The sequence below is a fragment of the Portunus trituberculatus genome, chromosome 1 (genome assembly GCF_017591435.1).
Source record: "Portunus trituberculatus isolate SZX2019 chromosome 1, ASM1759143v1, whole genome shotgun sequence".
Lineage (NCBI taxonomy): Eukaryota > Metazoa > Arthropoda > Malacostraca > Decapoda > Portunidae > Portunus > Portunus trituberculatus.
In genome coordinates this window covers 2,338,283-2,356,355 of record NC_059255.1, presented here as the reverse complement: position 1 = coordinate 2,356,355, position 18,073 = coordinate 2,338,283, and the positions used below count along the sequence as shown (strand labels likewise).

The 18,073-nt window shown below is 41.4% G+C and overlaps 2 protein-coding genes across 10 annotated transcripts in view; one reads left to right on the top strand and one right to left on the bottom strand.

The window, feature by feature from the left end:
• Positions 1 to 5,808: 5,808 nt before the first annotated feature.
• The window catches only part of LOC123506069 (vesicle transport through interaction with t-SNAREs homolog 1A-like), a 191,608-nt gene continuing 179,343 nt past the window's right edge, over positions 5,809 to 18,073 (bottom strand). For 3 of the 5 annotated variants that reach the window (XM_045258102.1, XM_045258253.1, XM_045258174.1), the window contains 5 exons: positions 10,645 to 10,703; positions 8,773 to 8,914; positions 8,203 to 8,435; positions 7,574 to 7,659; positions 5,809 to 5,967 (listed from right to left, as the gene is read on the bottom strand). In XM_045258102.1, the coding sequence (XP_045114037.1) occupies positions 5,823 to 5,967; positions 7,574 to 7,659; positions 8,203 to 8,435; positions 8,773 to 8,905 (597 nt within the window). In that variant the 5' untranslated portion in view covers positions 8,906 to 8,914; positions 10,645 to 10,703 and the 3' untranslated portion in view covers positions 5,809 to 5,822. Of the gene's footprint in view, positions 5,968 to 7,425; positions 7,660 to 8,202; positions 8,436 to 8,772; positions 8,915 to 10,644; positions 10,704 to 12,780; positions 12,937 to 18,073 lie in introns of those variants that run through there. The other 2 variants (XM_045257957.1, XM_045258036.1) reach the window with 2 other exon arrangements.
• Positions 13,359 to 17,591, top strand: LOC123506382 (ADP-ribosylation factor-like protein 2-binding protein). 5 transcript variants are annotated; one of them, XM_045258570.1, is made up of 5 exons: positions 13,359 to 13,516; positions 15,466 to 15,572; positions 16,066 to 16,278; positions 16,644 to 16,702; positions 16,745 to 17,591. In XM_045258570.1, coding segments are annotated over exons 1-5 (483 nt in total). In that variant the 5' UTR covers positions 13,359 to 13,413; the 3' UTR covers positions 16,746 to 17,591. The 5 variants fall into 5 exon arrangements, with proteins under 5 accessions (XP_045114505.1, XP_045114667.1, XP_045114579.1 ...); XM_045258732.1 differs by having other exon boundaries at positions 16,741 to 17,591; XM_045258644.1 differs by having other exon boundaries at positions 16,737 to 17,591.

The following is an 18,073-nucleotide window of genomic DNA, read 5'->3' as shown; positions in this document are numbered from 1 at the left end:
TCTCTCTCTCTCTCTCTCTCGTGAATCCAAGCCCCTCTCTCTCCTATCTCTAATCACAACATGACTCATATCAAAGTCGTTGTGATTCTATATGTTTTGAAGACTATATTGTAACTAAGAGAGAAGGACAGGTGGAGGTAGTCATGGGGAACGCCAGTTTTAGACGGGAAGAAGCTGGCCAGGGAAAGTAGGTCCCCGAAGCTATCTCAGAGGCAGAGAGAGCCCTGTCGCGACTCGCCAGTTAGACGCACCTGCTTCCCCTAGCGTGGCCCACCATGTCCGATGTCTCAGTATAGTCTCGAGATGAGAAGAGGTTCTGTATTGTGCCGCTTGGAAAAAGAAAAGCAGCCGTACCGCGCTGCTGGGCCGAGAGGTTAACTGTCAGCAGTTGTGGCCACCCTAGGATTTTTTTTTTTTTTTAATGTTATAGCCTGTGGCGCCTGTAGGTATACTTGAAGAGTATGGTAAACGTTGTCCAGCTTCCACTCATTAGCGGCGCAGGCAATTATATATATGGTGGTACCCATATTAGGGGACATATCACCACACAAGCGCATCTTTGGTGTAAGGCTACTACATCTCCTCCTAAAACCTGAATATCATGGTGACATTTAATTAACTTTAAACCACTTGACAAATGGCGAAGTTTCAAAGCGGCACGTGGTGGGATTCGAACCTACGCATGGACGTCTGCCCGATTCTACGCTCACCACCTTATCCACTACACCACCGCCTCCCTAAAGGAGTGGTGCTACACCGTTTCTGCAGCCCTGCTCTTGTGCTCGTCTGTTGATGCCTGAATAGCCGTGAGGGAGTGTTCTGTTTCGTGGATAGTGTTAACTCTGCCTTCACAAGGACAAGGAGGACATGAGTAACTCTGGAAAGCCAGACCCTGTGTGGCTGTGACTGGGGAGGTGTGTGCATCGTTCTGTACTTGCCTTGTGTACTTGCGATGGTGTGTTGCTGAATAAATCCAACAAGTTCACCCTAGTGTCTGTCCTTTCCTCCCTGCGCCTGTCTGTCTGTCTGTTTGTATTCGTCTGCCCTGTGAGTGCCTGCCCATGCCACTTCGCTCGCGACTAGGGTCACTGGACTACGACTCGTGAGTTTCCTCTTGTCTTTCCCTGGTGTGCCTGCCGTGCTGTCGACACTGAGAAGTGGCCCTGGTAAGTGGCAGGTAAATGGGGTCTACGTAACGAACTGGTGTGCTGAATACGTGGGATTTAACCATATGTAGAAAACTGATGAGTGATTGATTGAATTGCTGCTGAGTGGCAGAATGGCAGAGGCAGACAGCAATGGGGGGGCAACTGCGGCTAGTCAGGCAGACATTCGAGCTCTCTTGGTTGCCATGATGGAAAAGAAAGATACCCACGCACGCAAAGCACGAGAACAGATGGACATCTAGGAACGTGAGGCACAACAATAAATTCAGACATGCACGGAAAAGATGGAAACAAAAGTACACGAGGCACACACGTAGCTGATGGAAGCTTGGAAGCTGTGGAACAGACGAATCGTGACTGCCACGCCTGTACACCGATACCTGGTGTGATAAGCTGCGGGATGAGCTGCAAGGAAGCCTGAGTGTAGTGAAGAAGTAAATAACAGCAGGTGAAATTAAGGTGGTGATAGTGAAGGAAGAGCAAGCTTGAGAGGATGTATGGACGAGAGCAGAGCAAACACTTTTCACCCTTATGGGCAGAGTCCGGAAAGAGCGGCATCCCTCCCTCCGGACTTCCATCGCGTGGCCGACCATCCAGACAGGCTGGCACCGTACTACATGCCACCTCTAGTCAACCCCCTGTGTTTCTTTCACTCCCTGACTCCCCTCCAGTGACACCGCCACGTCTTCGGCTACAGCAATCTGTGTGGACAGCCCCCAACACAACACAAAAGAGGAAGCCGTCAGAATTTGACAGAAGAGTGGCTTGGGGGACTTATCTGTTGCAGCTTGGGATGTTAGCAGGTGCGTAAGGTTGGGATGGAGCTGAGTGCGCTTTGCAGCTAGTCTCTAGTCTAAGAAGGCTGGCACTGAAGGTCCTGGTGCACCTCACCCCAGCATAATGCAGTGTACCCCAGCACAGTAGCAGCATTGGAGAGGTGATCTGGGCAGCACCTGCAGATGGAGGTGTACCAGGCATGCCTCAAGGGCAGGATGAGGGAAGCACAGGAGCCTCTACCCCGCCTAGCGCAGGATGTGGAGACGTTGGTAAGAAAAGCATACCTGGCAACAGCTAAGTAATCCCTCAGCCGGGATTACTTTGTGGATGCGCTGCAGAGCAGGGAGCTACAATTCTATGTGAAACAGACAGCATTGCATGGTCCCCACCCTGCCGCCACCTATGAGCCCACCGCTCACAGGCTGTCTTGCCTTAGCCATCAGAGGGAGCCAGCCCAGACAGCTACTGGGGTGTGTGTTGGAAGTGTGGTGTCCGTAGCCACAAGCAGCAGCAGTGCAAGGATGTGCAGTGGACACATTCAGTGGAGGATGTACACCACATCAGAGCTGCTGGAGGTGTGGTGAGATGGAGTACATGACTATGGACTACACATGGTCTAAGATCGCTACACTGAGGGAAACGCTTCCAGGCGGAGTACAGGACCCATGGCTCAGCCATCACTTTCTTGGGGGCCCAAGTGCTGGCCAGTTGACGGAGGACTAGGGAAGGGCGATGTGATGTCTGCTGTACCAGTATGTGGATGTGTTCAGCAAGGGCGACCTGGACCTGGGGCAAATGTTCTTGGTGAAGCACTACATCCAGACAGGTAATAACACCCCAGTGAAACAAGCTCCACACCAAGTGGTCCCTGCCAGGCAGCATGCAGTGAGTGGTGGTGGAGATGGTCAATCTGGGCCTCATTGAGCTGGTTATCACCTGTGGTCCTCCCTCACAAGAAATGTGACACAAAGCAGTTCTAAGTGAACTACAGGGCCCTCACCAAGGTCACTGTTAAGGACTCATAATCCCTGCCATGGATAGATGACACACTGGTCACATTGAAGGGATCTCAAGTCAGGTTACCATCAGGTGGATATGGTGGAGGAGGATATGAAGACAGCTTTCTCCTTCGGCTAGGAACTGTGGCACTTCATGCCTTACGCAGTGGGTGCTGGATGGTGTACAGTGAAAGTTAGCCCTCTTGTACATAGATGATGTGCTGGTGTATGGGGGCACTTTTCAAAATGAGCTGGATTGACTGGAGAAAGTGTTGTCTCACCTGAGGGGGACCAACCTCAAACCGATCCCAAAGAAGTGTGCCCTATTCCAGCATGAGGTGCTGTTCCTGGGACATGTAGTGGGGGAGGAATGGTATGCAGATGGATCCTGAGAAGGTGGCAACTGTGGCAGAGTGGCCGTTGCCACTAGCTTCACATCAGTGGTGGAAAGTTGGCAAATGCAAAAGATGGTGTCTTGTGTTGCTAAGACCCGAACAAAGAATGGAAAAGGCACTTCCTTGACATGCGAAGCATTCTCCTACCATCTGACTACTTCCTGTCTTACTCCCAGAGAGAGTGGTGCTGACAAGTCTGGGAATGGAGGTACTTCCATGTTTCATGAAATAGCATCCTGCCCCAAATCATTCATTCCTTGTAGCCAGGTGATATGGCTGTTGTGGCATAATAACTGCAAAATTATCTGCCATGGGATCTCATTTCAAGCCGAGGACATTTGACGAGTCAGAGGAAGTTCTGGTTTTGTGTAGCTTATGGAGGTCTGTACTGACATCAGCAAAGATGATGACAACACGTTTCATGTTGGCGTTGGTTTTGTCTTCCACTGGAAAGCTGAGACACAGGTTGTCCATGTATATCCCTCATTTGATTGAACCACAGAGATCCAATCCAATATTGGGATGTTGACTGAGATGAGTGGCTATTGTTTGCAGTAGCATGAAAGATGAACAGGAAAGTCTAAATGGGATTTGTTGAAATCTCCACTTACCCATAGGAACTAAACATACTTCTTTCTTGATTCGTAGTTTGTGGAACATGCTTTAATGTCACTCTGACAGCCTACTTGGTTGAGGATCATGGATAGGAGACAAGATAAAGGGTTTGATGTCAGACTCCTTTCTGTGTTATCCTTGGCGGAGCCGTGAAAGACCATTCTCAGTTTTCCGTTGCAATAAACGCCTTGATGGGGCAAGAAGAATTTTTCTTGGTCTTGCTGATGGGGCGAGTACTCAATGATGTAACTCGGGTGTAGGTCTCCAAGGTGCTCATCATATTGATGAAGGCCGTCTGTTGTCAAGCTGTTTGTCATCTGGTCAGTTCTTACTTCTGCTACTCTGAATTAGATGTTGGTCATCCCTTGGACTTCCAGACAAGATTCATCTCATAACATTGCTTGATCTTATTGCACACTGGTATAAGTTAACTTTAAACATCTCTAACCTCTTGGTCAATGATATCTAGAGATTTTAAACTAAAAAGACTCTCTATCTTCATCCAGTAGTGAGACTTGTGTCTGCGAGAACTGTGACTCTCCTGCCTTCCTGTGTATAACACACCAGAAGATGGTTTCTATAGCACGAAGCCCCTTATCCAGGGGATTTTGGTTCCAAAGGATGGCATCATACATTTGGTCAGTCCCAATGACTATATCAATGGGTCCTTCTTTGAAGTCATCTCCCAAGAAACTGCTTTCAAGTATACTTAAATGATGGAGGCTTCCTTTGTTACAGCAGAGCACATAAATGCTTAGTCTTCCACATACAGAGGTCTATGGAGAGACAGCCACATCTTGCCATGAGCGTGAACTTAATTTGGTCATAGTGCTGTATTTCTTCAAATTTCTCTTGAAACTTGACACAGGTGAACATATCAGAAGCTATCACATCCAGTGCCAGCTCATCTGCTAGCGACTCCCTTTGTATAAAGAGTCTGATCCACCATCAATCAGTAGGTGAACCAAATGGGTGTTACCGCCATTCACAGCAACCACCAAAGCAGTAAAGCTGAAACAGGCATGGCTGGTGAACACGCCATATAACTGAGGTTCAAATTCAACGTGATGTGGTAGTCCCCTCCTGGTGTGTGTTGTTGTCAGAAGACTGGTCATCTCTTCCACCTGATGTCCATCTATTGTCCTGCCTTCTGGTTGAAGGAATTGAACAAGTATGAACAAGTGTTGTTGGCTGGTATGGAGAGGCGAACAGTGGCTGTCAGTTTCTGTTTTCATGCTGATGGAGTGACAAATGGTGAGGTTTGTTGCAGAAAGGGCACGGCATATCATTAGAGTGAGGATCAACAGGGTCTCCGTCAGTCTCTTGAGTAACATGAGGTCATGGGGCCCACCAGGTAAAAGTGCCAGATAAGAGCATCTTTCTCACCACCACAGTATTTTCATGCCAACTGCTCTTCTGATTTTGCTAACTGCATGTCTCCCTTGCTCCTACACCCTCGTTGCCAAAACACTCTTCTTTGTCTCACCCCTATTCTGTCCACCTCCCTAATGCAAGAGTTAACCAGTACTCTCAATCATTCTCCCCTTTCTCTGGTGCACTCTGGAACTCCCTGCCTGCTTCTGCATTTCCACTTTCCTGTGACCTGAGCTCACTGAAGAAGATTTTAAGACCATTATCCATTCTTTAGGCTAACTCTCTTGCACATGCATGGGTACTGGCAACTAAGTGGGTCTTTTTGTTTCATTGTTTTTGTTGCCCTTGGCCAGCTTTTCCCTTAAAAAAAAAAAAAAGACTTGAAAATTAGGTGAAGATAATCAAACAGACAGACATTGCTACAGACACGCACGCACATACATACAAACACACACAAATACACATCTTCAATAAGGCATGGCAAATTATTAACATGTTTATTTTGACTTGATAAAACTCCATGATACAAAACAAGAGGTTACAGAGAGGGAGGAGGCAGGGTGGCGGGTGACTGTTGGTGAGGCGGTGAAGGCAGGTGGACACACCCGAGATGAGGCGAGCAGGTGACGGACTGACGGATGACTGACAATGTAGATGTGAAAAAGAGAGGAAGAAGTGGTTCCCTTCAATAAAAAAAACATAATAATAATAATAATAATAATAATAATAATGGTAATGAAGATATTACAAGTTTACTTCCAAAATTTCCCCCTTAAAACAAAAGGTAATAAACAAGTAAATACAACACATACTGACTTAGTGCTAATACATATCTTAAAGTTATCTTTCCTTAGAGAATAAAAAGGAAAATAAGAAATAAAAATATATATATACTATGCAGTATATTAGCTCGTTGATATATATCTAGCTGGTCAAGTTTGGCTTTCTAAAATGAAATAAATAAATAAAAAAAAAAAAAAAACAATAAGTAAAACAATAAAATGATATGAAATGAAATGAAATTATAAAAAAGAAAACAATATAATTAGACAAAAAAAGAAATATTGATTAATAACCGACATAAATGCAGTTTCACAATAATAAATAGTAGTAGTAGTAGTAGTAGTAGTAGTCAGGATGATTATGATGATAAGAAAAAAATAAATAAATAGAAATAATAAGCAAAATTAAAAATAAAAACTGAAAGGTAATATTGTTTACAGCATACTTTACAAAATCAATTTAAGACATCTTGAAAAAAAAATGAATAAAAAAAATGAAAAAAATGAGACAAGGCAGTTGAAAATACACACACACTCAAACTGACAAGATGAAAAATGAACTTACATTACCAAACAAGATATATTAAGAGTCAATATACTCAAAAGTTACTTATAAAATATTGTGGTTACTTAAATGAAGGTTAGGTGTGAAATATATGACTTGGGCTGGATGGAAACTTAAAATACTAATAAAACTTTGAAATGATAAATGGTATAGAGTGAAATGAAAGCAGACACTGATGATGATGATGATGATGATGAGGAGGAGGAGGAGGAGGAGGAGGAGAAAGTACCAAGAGGGAGGAGAAGAGATAATGAAAGAAGTAAAATATAATAATAATAATAATAATAATAATAATAATAATAATAATAATAATAATAATAATAATAATAATGGAATGAAGGAAAAACTGAAGCTGAATGAATAATGAAAAGCAAAAAAGAATGAAAGACAAAGAAAGACAGGAATTAAGAAGGAAAACAATAATGCTACAAAAATATATATTATACAATTTGTTTTCTTTATTAAAACGAGAATTTTTCTTTTTCCAAACCCTTGAAAACCCCAATAACTTCCACTGCAGCCTGTCAAACTATGAAACCATGGAAACCTTTGAAAACCCCAATAACTTCCACTGCAGCCTGTCAAACTATAGAACCATGGAAACACTCTTGAAAACATAAATATCCACTTGATAAAAAAGAACTAAAGACAAACAAACAAATAAATAAATAAATAAATGAACACGGAAAACAAAACAACAAACGCTAGACAAAAAAAAGAAAAAAAAAAAAATTATGTTCTCGCATTGATAGAAGAAAACAAAGATTAAAGATTGTGTGTGTGTGTGTGTGTGTGTGTGTGTGTGTGTGTGTGTGTGTGTGTGTGTGTGTCTCAGTGGCGAGTGACCTCCACATAAATGGCTATTAGGATGACCACCACCACCGCCCCCACCGCCACGTACAGCACGAATCTGTTTTGCAGTGTTCGCCGCAGCATTGAGCCAAGCACCCTGGAACTTTGGTCAAGGTCGCTGTCTGTATCCCGCAGCTGTGGAGAGAGGCAAGGTCAGGTTAGGTCAGGTGAGGATAAAAGAAAACCGATCTTAACAGTCACACAAACTAACAATATAAAACACACACATACACACAAATACAAACGCACACAAACATACAGAGACAAATTCACACATACACACACACACACATATGCCTGAATGAACACACACACACACACACACACACAGGCACTTTATCATATTCAAATGGCTCTTGATTCTAGTGACAGATTAGCAACATTTATGCATTTCTAATTGATAAAAACACCCTTGAAAATCCTGCTGGTCATCTCTCTGTCCTTGGAAAAGTCATGGTGAGAGAGTAAGTATTCTTAACAATGTTTTTTACAGTTTAAGTGACAGATTAACAACATTTCTGCACTACAAACTGATAAAAACAGCCTTTAAAACCTTGCCAATCATTCTTATGGCCTTGGAAAACAATACAGCAAGAGAAAAAGACAAAGAGCAAAGTGTTTCTGAAGACAGGAACCACGCACATACACAGACACTAACAAACAGACAGACACACTCACTCTCTGCCGCGCGTGGGAAAGAGTCTGGCGCTGGCTGTGTAAATCATTGAGTATCTGTGCTCCGATGTGTTCCGTCTCCAACGCTACCTTGTGACCTTGTACCAGGCGAGTTGAGGTGCGTTCCAGCGTCTCTGTGTTGTCCAGGAGTGCTTGCCGCTGCTCCTCCCCAGCACTCAGCCCTGCACTTATGCCCCCGCCACCCCCGCCAAGCAGCTCCTCCCTCGCGCTGCTACCTGGGGGTATTGCAATTGGGTGTGGTGTAGTGGTGAGGTGAGGTGAGGTGAGGTGAGGTGAGGTGATGGTATCTAAGTTGTTAAGTTAGACAAGCTCCACGTGCATGCCCACACAAACACACACACACACACACACACACAATAGACCTGAACTTATTTATTTAAGAGAGAGGTTTCAAGACATTTCTACCATCCTTTTGGCTAACTCTCTCAAACCTTCTCAAGGACTGGCATCTAAGTGGGTCTTTTTGTTTGACTCTTTATGATGCTCTTGGCCAGATTTCCCCTCTTACACAAACACACACACACACACACACACATGCACACACACACTCACCAGGGGTAGTAGGTGAGGCCCGCACCCTGCTACACTCTGCCTCAAGGCGTCTCAGTTCCACCTGGTACCCTCGGATGTGTGCCCGCAGCCTCTCCCGCACTGCTGGCTCTGCATCGCGCACCTCAAGCTCCATCCGCTCCAGCTGGGAAGTGGGGAGAGGTTAGGTTGGTTTGAGTTAGATAAGGTTGAATTAGGTTAAGTTAGGTTGGGTTGGGTTAGGTTAAAAAGGTTGGGTTGGTGTTGGGTGAAGTATGGCTAGGTTATGGTTTTGTTAGGTTGAGTGAGGTTAGATTGGTATCATAACTGAGACATAACACGACAATATAGTTTATATTATGTAGTGTACATATATCATAGTTTATTACTTAGAATATAAAGCACTGTTGAGAAATTATCACCAGTTGGATTCACAGTGCATGTCACGGGTAATTTGTTTTGGAGTATAAAAGGGTCGATTGAGTCTGGTCCACTCTCTCACTGGCCTCGTACACCAACACTGTCTCAACAACCTACTCAGATCAGCAGCGTACAACCTCATGACACATCCCAGGACCACACTCCTATCATGGCACCAGCATAGTCAGCTGAGTGTGTATGATTTAACTTAACTTAATAGACTTATCCCAACAATAATGGAAGGAAAACTTAGGATATGCAAATCTAAAACAGATGAATACAAGACAAGAACACAGGATAATGAAATAAGGTGTGAAGAATCAAGAAATATGTTACTGGAAGAAATACTAGGAAGAATGGAGGAGAAAAAGTACAGCTGGGCAAAGAGTTTAAATAAATACCTAGAATGTTTAAAGATTAGAACAGCAGACCTGGAAACAATGCCTCAGGAAGAGTTAAAAAGAAACATAAGAAGCTGGGACACAGATCAACGGAATAGATCATTAACTGAAAAAAGAAACCTGGAAATATATCAAACATTCAAAAAAATTTATCAACTGTGAAGAAAAAATATGATAACACACCAGCCTCCATGACACTATATAGAGCAAGCACCAATAACTCAAGCTTGAATAGCAGAGAATGTATGTGTGAAGAGGAAATAGAAAACAAACGCTGAACATTTAATTTTTTACTGCCTGGGGTATCAAGGTGTGCGAGAAACATCAACAACACTGCAGCCACCTTACCAACAAGACAGGAATAGCAACATTGGAGTATTTGAAGAAAACATTACCAAGTTAGACGAAAAGAAAGAAGTGTTACATAAAATCTGGAAAACAAGACAAAAGACAAAAATACAAGAACAGTAACAATAAGAATAAAATAACAAGATGCCGAGGTGCTGTTACAAAGGCTGCAGCTCTCCACTTTCATTGACATCTAGTTCACACGCACGTCGAGATAATTGTGTTGGATCTGGCTTGGTTTGGATGGTTTGGGTTAGTTTAAGTTAGACAGTATTGGGTTGGGTTAATGTAGGTTAGGTTAGGTTAAGCTGAATTACACTGGGTTAGGTTTTGTAAGGGTATGTAAGGTTAGGTTAGGTTAGGTTAGGTTAGGATAGGTTTGATAAGGTTTTGTAAGGGTATATCAGGTTATGCCAAGTTTAGTTCATCATAAAATAGTTCAGTTCAGTTTCATTTGGTTAAGTTAGGTTAGGTTAGGTTGGGTTTAGGATTGGTTTAATTCCATTTGCTATAATTAAATCAGGTTTAGAAGGGTTAAAGAAAAACACACAAATACATCTATACAAAACTGCTATAAGTAAGTAATAATGATATAATAAAATGATCTTTCAATTTAAAAAAGAAAGTAGAAAATTGTTAAAGACACCTTACCTAGAATCCTATACACAAACACATCCACTCTCTCTCTCTCTCTCTCTCTCTCTCACACACACACACATACACTCACCAGTTCCTTGGCCTCATCCACAAGCTTCTCCACCTCCAGGATGAGAGGCCTCTGCTCCGCTGTGGAAGGAGAGAGTGAGAGCACCACAGATCACTACAATCCCCACCCACACACACAATTCAAACTTTCCTGGCTGGAGAGAGAGAGAGAGAGAGAGAGAGAGAGAGAGAGAGAGAGAGAGAGAGAGAGAGAGAGAGAGAGAGAGAGAGAGAGAGAGAGAGAGAGAGAGAGAGAGAGAGAATGGCAGTTTCCCACTAACAATGATAATAATAAATAACTACTAGTATGTACTTTATGAAACTCTTCCCTAATGCAAGTACTGTAATGGTAAATTTATAGTCACACCAACAGCTCTGGATGCAACTATTTTTTCTGGTAGATTTTGACCTATTTTGAATAAATCCGCACTTCGTTTCTGTTGCAAATCGGTATAATTATTTTTTTTTCCATTACCTCTCTCCCTCCTTCCCCTACAAATCACCACCACTGCTGTCAATGTATTTATTTAACCAAAACTAAACAAACCCAAATTTTAACCTAACCTAGCTAACCTTAAGTAAACTAACCTAACCTTGTTCAGGCGACACACACCATTGCTGTCTTCCTCAGAACTAATGAACTTTATCTAACACAATTAAACTGATCTAACCAAAGCAAACCAGCCTAACCTGACTAGTAATGCTGAAAAACTAATACAAAACAGTTACCTTATTTCTCTTCACAAAATCTGGCAATGCAATGGAAATAATCGAGGCAACACCCTGCCCAGGCGGACATCTTCCATAGACTCATTCAAATAGAGTCACTTCTCTCCACAAACAGCTCTGATTGACTAGATTTATTATGTACTATTTGTGTTGGTCAGTGGCTGCTTGCTCAAACAAAAGAACTATTCACCGTCATTCATTTCACTCGCGCACAAATAATGTGACAATACTCACACACCAATGGACATGTAACAGTGCTCCTCAATGCCCAGCAGTCCGTCACACAGGCTGGTGTCTCTCGCTCTCCCAAAAAAGTAGTCATTTTTACACATTTTTTTATCAACGTCATAAACAATTAGTGATGGGTGTGTATGGTTCACTTACTCAGAATGAAAAGCTCTGCAAGATGAGAAGGGCAACAAGAGCCATGTTGCCGCTGGTGAAAGAGTGTAACAATACCCAGGTAATTTGTGTTTTTGGTTAAGGTCTAGAATCAGTCCTTCTTAGCATATAAAACTACCACATTTAGTGTTAATATACTCACATCACGTTTATAAGTTTTTTTCTGGCTCAAACCTTTTACTGAATTATACTGATGCTTTGGAAAACTCAGAACTGCGGCCATTTTTCCTGAGATTTTTTTAAATTGCCAAAAATGGTCTGTTTTAGCCTTCCCCACCAAAAAATCCTGTTTTCCTTTATGCTCCCAAGCTCGCTGTTGTTGGGGAGGTTTTTTTTACACCATGTGGACTCTTCATGGCAATTTCTGGGCTAAAGGTGATACTTTTTGTAGTACCTCCTATCTCAAAACCCACCCGCTAGGAAACCGTTGCCCTGAGTGAGGAAGCCCAACCTACACTTTGACCATCGACGCGATTTGATCCAGTGCACTTGGAGACCGCTCAGACCCCAAAGCACGCATGGAGGAAGGACTTGTTCTGGATATTGACCGTGTTTTCCTTCCCGTGTATGTAATCTATGCATATGTAATTCCTTAAGCACATTTAATACTTTGGTTCAATGTATACGATCTGTAGTTACACTCAAGTAATTATTAATCTTTGCCTTTCCATACAACGGTACACATGTAATCTAGTCACTCTCCTGCTTGCTATGTAATTATTTTAGAATATATCATAGTTTTTATTGTGTGTAATTTAAGTAATCTATCCCTTCTCATTGTATAGTCCCATTGTAAGTAATCATACAATTATATAATGTAATCTGCAGGTGTTTGGTGGCGCTACTCCTCCTCCTGTGTAATTTTTCTCCAAGTTACGTAATTTTCAAGATAACACCGCTCTCTCTCATAAATTAATTATTATCCTAGACATTTAAATCTCCCAGCCCACTCATCTCCCACCATATGGCTCCCCTCCCAGGCCACCCACACGCCCACGCTCACGCCCACGCACGCCCACACACTCACGCTCCTCCCTGGTGGCGATCTGGCATATCTTGTGGGTGATGTCAGCTGTTACGGTGGCAAATTGCTGCTGGAACTCTGTCATTAAGGTAGCCATGTTTGTTTACTTTCTGTGTGCGGCGACCGTCCCGAGGCCAGACCAGACCCAGACCCAGACCTCATAAATTATCAACTTTATTGCTGGATGGAATTGGAGGAAGAAAATATATAAGAAAAATATGGAAAGAAAGAAAAAAGAAAAATGAGTGATAAAAGATTACAAACAATAAAACAAGAAATATAGAAGAAAAGTTGGAGCCGATACGAAAGCGTACCATCTCGACACGCTGTAATGGCCATAAAATACCTTGAAAAATACAAATAAAGAAATGATAAATGTAAAAATGGCGATAGTATAAAAAAAGAAGAGAAAAATGGCTAAAAATTATTCATATACCTCAATGCTAATCACGCGGTAAACATACACACATACATACATACATAGTCATATACACATATACACACACATACTTACACTGGAAAAATAAATAAATAAATAAATAACAGAAACTTAAAAATGAGAGAGAGAGAGAGAGAGAGAGAGAGAGAGAGAGAGAGAGAGAGAACGTAAACAAAGCAGTGAGGGAGAGGAGAGAAATGGACGAGGGAGAGGAAGAGGGAGAGGTGCTAGCGGCGGACACTTCCCAGCTCTCCCTTCAATTGGACACACTCATAGGGCATGTAGAGGACATTATTCTGGGTAAGTGAGGTGAGGTGAGGTGAGGCTGGGGTGCAGTTGAGGTGGTGAGAATAGGTGAATTGGGTTTCGTTATGTTAAGTTTTGGTATTAATTCTTCACTTATTGTAATGAACTTAATCTAAACTATATGGCCTTTTTTAAACATTATTTCCTCATCTTTTGTCTCTCTGTATACTTTCATTTATTATTATTTCTTTTTCGTTCGCTAATTTATCTTATCCAACCTTGCCGTGGGTGTGACTGGAGAAACTTATATGTAAAAGGTTATTGTTGCAGTTTGAACCAATACACCACACGTAACTATACACATTCTTACTGTTCAGAGCATTTCTAACCTTATTTTACCCCGTCGGAAATTGATAATAACTTCAGAACAGAATTTAGGTTAGGTTAAGTTACTTCTACCAGTATTTCTAACCCCACTTTTCCCTGTCGTAAATTAATAATAACTTCAGGACAGAGTTTAGGTTAGGTTACTTCTACGAGCATTTGTCGGAAATTAATAATAACTTCACGGCAGATTTTAGGTTAGGTTTGGTTTCCCCATCTTAAAACCCCGCTTTCCCAGGAGGTCCTCAAGCTTGTTAGACACGGGGAAAAAATACATGATAAGGTGTATTGTTTCAAACTGCAAATTTAGCTGAAAAATGAGTGCACAAAATGGAAATTACACATTTTTCTAAGACACTTTATCTTCTCTACACTTTTCCTCACAAATTTTTCATGTAGCTAGTGTTGACTGTTGATGTCAATTATTAAGTTTTTCATAGACCACAAAAATCCCTACATTATTATTTTATTTCTGGCCGATGCCTCCTCCATATTTGTCACAAATCTTTCTGTTGTCATTTCCAGCCCACCCTCCTGAGGATGTGGATGCATGCCTACATGTTGATGTGCAGGTGTAACTTTTGTATCAGCTGCTCCTTAAGTCTTGTTAGTTTGTTAGGTTTGTCACTTGTTGGTGTGTTTTCTTGTTTTGTCTGATTTTCCACATTTTATGTAGCTAACAGTTATTTATTCTTTCTCTAACTTATTTGTTTTCCATCGGGAATTAATGTTATGAAGGGTTCCGTGGTCCTATTTTATATATTTTTCAGCTAAAGTAGCCCTAAGATGGAGCCAAATGTTTCCTCTTGCCTCAATAAATGAATAGCAAGCAGCACAACTGCAAGTTTTTTTTTTTTGTGATGGGCACCATGTTATTGATCTTAATGTTAACATCTCTAACATCCTTCAAACTATACCTAACCAAACTAAACCTAAACTAATTGAACCAGTAAATATGAAAGCACCAAAAGGAAGCCAACAGATTGTACAAAGTCACTGATGGTGTCCTTGATTTATGACAAAATATAGGCAGGGATCAAACAACATGAGGGAGGAGCTCCAGCCAATGAGACATGACATGAAAGTTGAATGTAATAATGATTCTAGACAAATACCACTAACTTACCTTAACCTAAACTTCTCTGGCTTACCTAACCTAACCTAATCTAACCTTTGGCTTAACTAACCTAACATTCCCTGGCTGACCCTAAGCTAGCCCTAAGTCAGCGGTTTCAAGCTTTTCCAGAGGTAGTATCACTGTGAGGTGCCGTAGAGTCCCTGTGTACCATCTACCTCCAGAAAAGCCCAATTCTCGCAAATATCAATTTATTCACAAGTAGGCTCGGCCGCTAGAACACAGATGAACTAACGGCAAGGAACACAACTCAGTGTAATGCGAGGGATGCATCTCTTTCTATTTTCCCAGCTGATCGATGCCAGATTATCTTGTGTAAGGCAGTAACATTTTTTCAGAAATTACTTAATCTAATATAACCAAAAATTACATATGGTCTTGAAAGTGATGATGTACCACCCAGATTGGAACCACTGCCCTAACTGAATTAACCTAACCTAACTAACCTCATCTGAACTAACCTGCCCTACCCTCCCCTCTGCAGACGATGAGTTCTTCAGGCTGCGTGAGGGCTTCCTTCACAACCACTGCCAGCTGTTTGAAGACCAGGAGGAGAACAAGCTGGAGTATATGGAGGTGTACAAGGAATATGTAAGTGTGTGTGTGTGTGTGTGTGTGTGTGTGTGAGAGAGAGAGAGAGAGAGAGAGAGAGAGAGAGAGAGAGAGAGAGAGAGAGACCTCCTCCTCTAACCCTGACACCACAGCAAGGCCCCACAGCACACACTGGCCCACCCCTGCCACTTCATAATGAGACTGTTCCATAATCATAATAATAACAATAATAATAATAATAATAATACAAATAACAGTAGTAATAATTTTGTTTGATGTAGGAAAGGAATCTGGCCTATTAAACAAAAATACCCACTTAGATGCCAGTCCCAAGCAGGTCAAAGAGAATTAGCCAAAAGAATGGGATAAATGTCTTGAAACCTCCCTCTTCAATTAATTCAGGTCACAGGAAGATGGAAATACAGAAGCAGGCAGGGAGTTCCAGAGTGTGCTGGAGAAAGGGATGAAAGATTGGAAGATAAGAGTAGTAGTAGTAGTAGTAGTAGTAGTAACAGTATCAACCACCCCACAGCTGCAAGTTATAGAGGGCCACCTGGAAATGGAGCTTGAAAGGAGAGCGCCTGACTTACAAATATCAACACTTCTTCAGACACTACCCACCTCCTCCTCTTCTTCCTCCTCCTCCTCCTCCTCCTCCAGTGTCTGTGAGGGAGAGGTATTCGAGATGCTCCTCACACTTAGTGACTTTGCAGCCTTCAAGAAAGACATGCTGGAAATGAAGAAGGTATAGTAGCAGTAGCAGTAGCAGTAGTAGTAGTAGTAGTAGTAGTCTATCTATATACCAGCAATACAGCAATGAATAGGAGTAAAGTGAAGGACAGAAGCCAATTTAATGAGTGTCTTGAGAAACCTCTCCACTGTGCCAGGAATGTGTGATGCAACGCTGCCTCCCTTCCTGACAGCTAGGTACAGAGAGAGAGAGAGAGAGAGAGAGAGAGAGAGAGAGAGAGAGAGAGAGAGAGAGAGAGAGAGAGAGAGAGAGAGAGAGAGATAGATAGATAGATAGATAGAGAGAGAGAGAGAGAGAGAGAGAGACTTTTTAGATATATTAGTTAATTTATTATATTTTTTTTCTTGTTTTTTTTTCAGAGTGAAGAGAACGACACTTCAAAACTGACAGATCTTTTGCAAGTGACAAGTCTGAAATAGTGTGTGTGTGTGTGTGTGTGTGTGTGTGTGTGTGTGTGTGTGTGTGTGTGTGTGTGTGTGTGTGTACACAAAGGTGTAGGGACCAAATATGCTCATGCTGTGTGTATATTATCTTTATGTACGCATTTATTTTTACTTACTGATTTATTTGTTTATTCTGTCACCTTCGCTCATTTATCGTGTGTTTTGTTGATGTTGACCTAAGCTAACCTAACCTAACCTAACCTAACCTCAACCAAACCTAGCCTAAACTAACCTTAACACAATCTAACCTAACCTAACCCAACCTAACCTAACCTAACCTAACCTAACCCAACCTAACCTAACCTAACCTAACCCAACCTAACCTAATCTAACCTGACCTCATCTTAAACTAACACCATAAATAAATAAATAAATACAAATAATCTAAACAAACCAGTCTTGAATGTACATATTTTTGGTCCATTTAGCTTAAAGTACAGAATTATTATCATTATTTTTATTTTTATGATGTTTTTTTCTATTTTTATTTATTTTTTATTTTTGCTTTTCAATGTATAAGTTTCCATCAAGTTCCTAGCATAGACCAAATGTAGAAACACCCACATTAGCAACACTGGGTGACTGATGGCAACACTGCATGGGGAGGGAGGGAGTAACACTGCAAATATATAAGGAAAAAAAAAAAAACACAACATACCCATTATTATTATCACCACCATTATTATTCCATTATTTTTCACGTATTCATCAACTTCCCTATTCAATAATCACTTTCATTATGTTTGTATGCAATGTTCAAGTTTCTCGGCCACAGATTTATTGTTTATGTTTATAATTGATGCAAAAAAAAGTGTTGTAATGTGTTTTGTATTCACTGGAAGATGAATAAATTTATGCATTCACTACTGCCTGCGAGAGAGAGAGAGAGAGAGAGAGAGGGGAGGATAAAAGGAAAAAAAAAAAAAGATTGAGAGGGAGGAGAGGATAGGAAAAAAAAACATTGATAAGAGAGAGGGAAGGATAAAATTCAAGGAAAAACAGATTGAGAGAGAGAGAGAGAGAGAGAGAGAGAGAGAGAGAATGCAACAAAAAAGAGTGAGTTTACAAATTGAGCTGTAAACTGTCGAGTGCTGGTACTATAATTGTTTATCTCTCTCTCTCTCTCTCTCTCTCTCTCTCTCTCTCTAGCAATTAAAACTAGTCACAAAGAACTGATACAAAAGATACCAATAATTCAATACGTTTTATAACATGCAAAAAAAAAAAAAAAAAAAAATCGAGAACACAAAATATCTAAAAATCAAACTAAGAAAAAAAAAAAATAAATAATCGTTGGCTTTATTTTTTCCTTAATAGTTCAAACTGACCCTTAATCCTCACACATG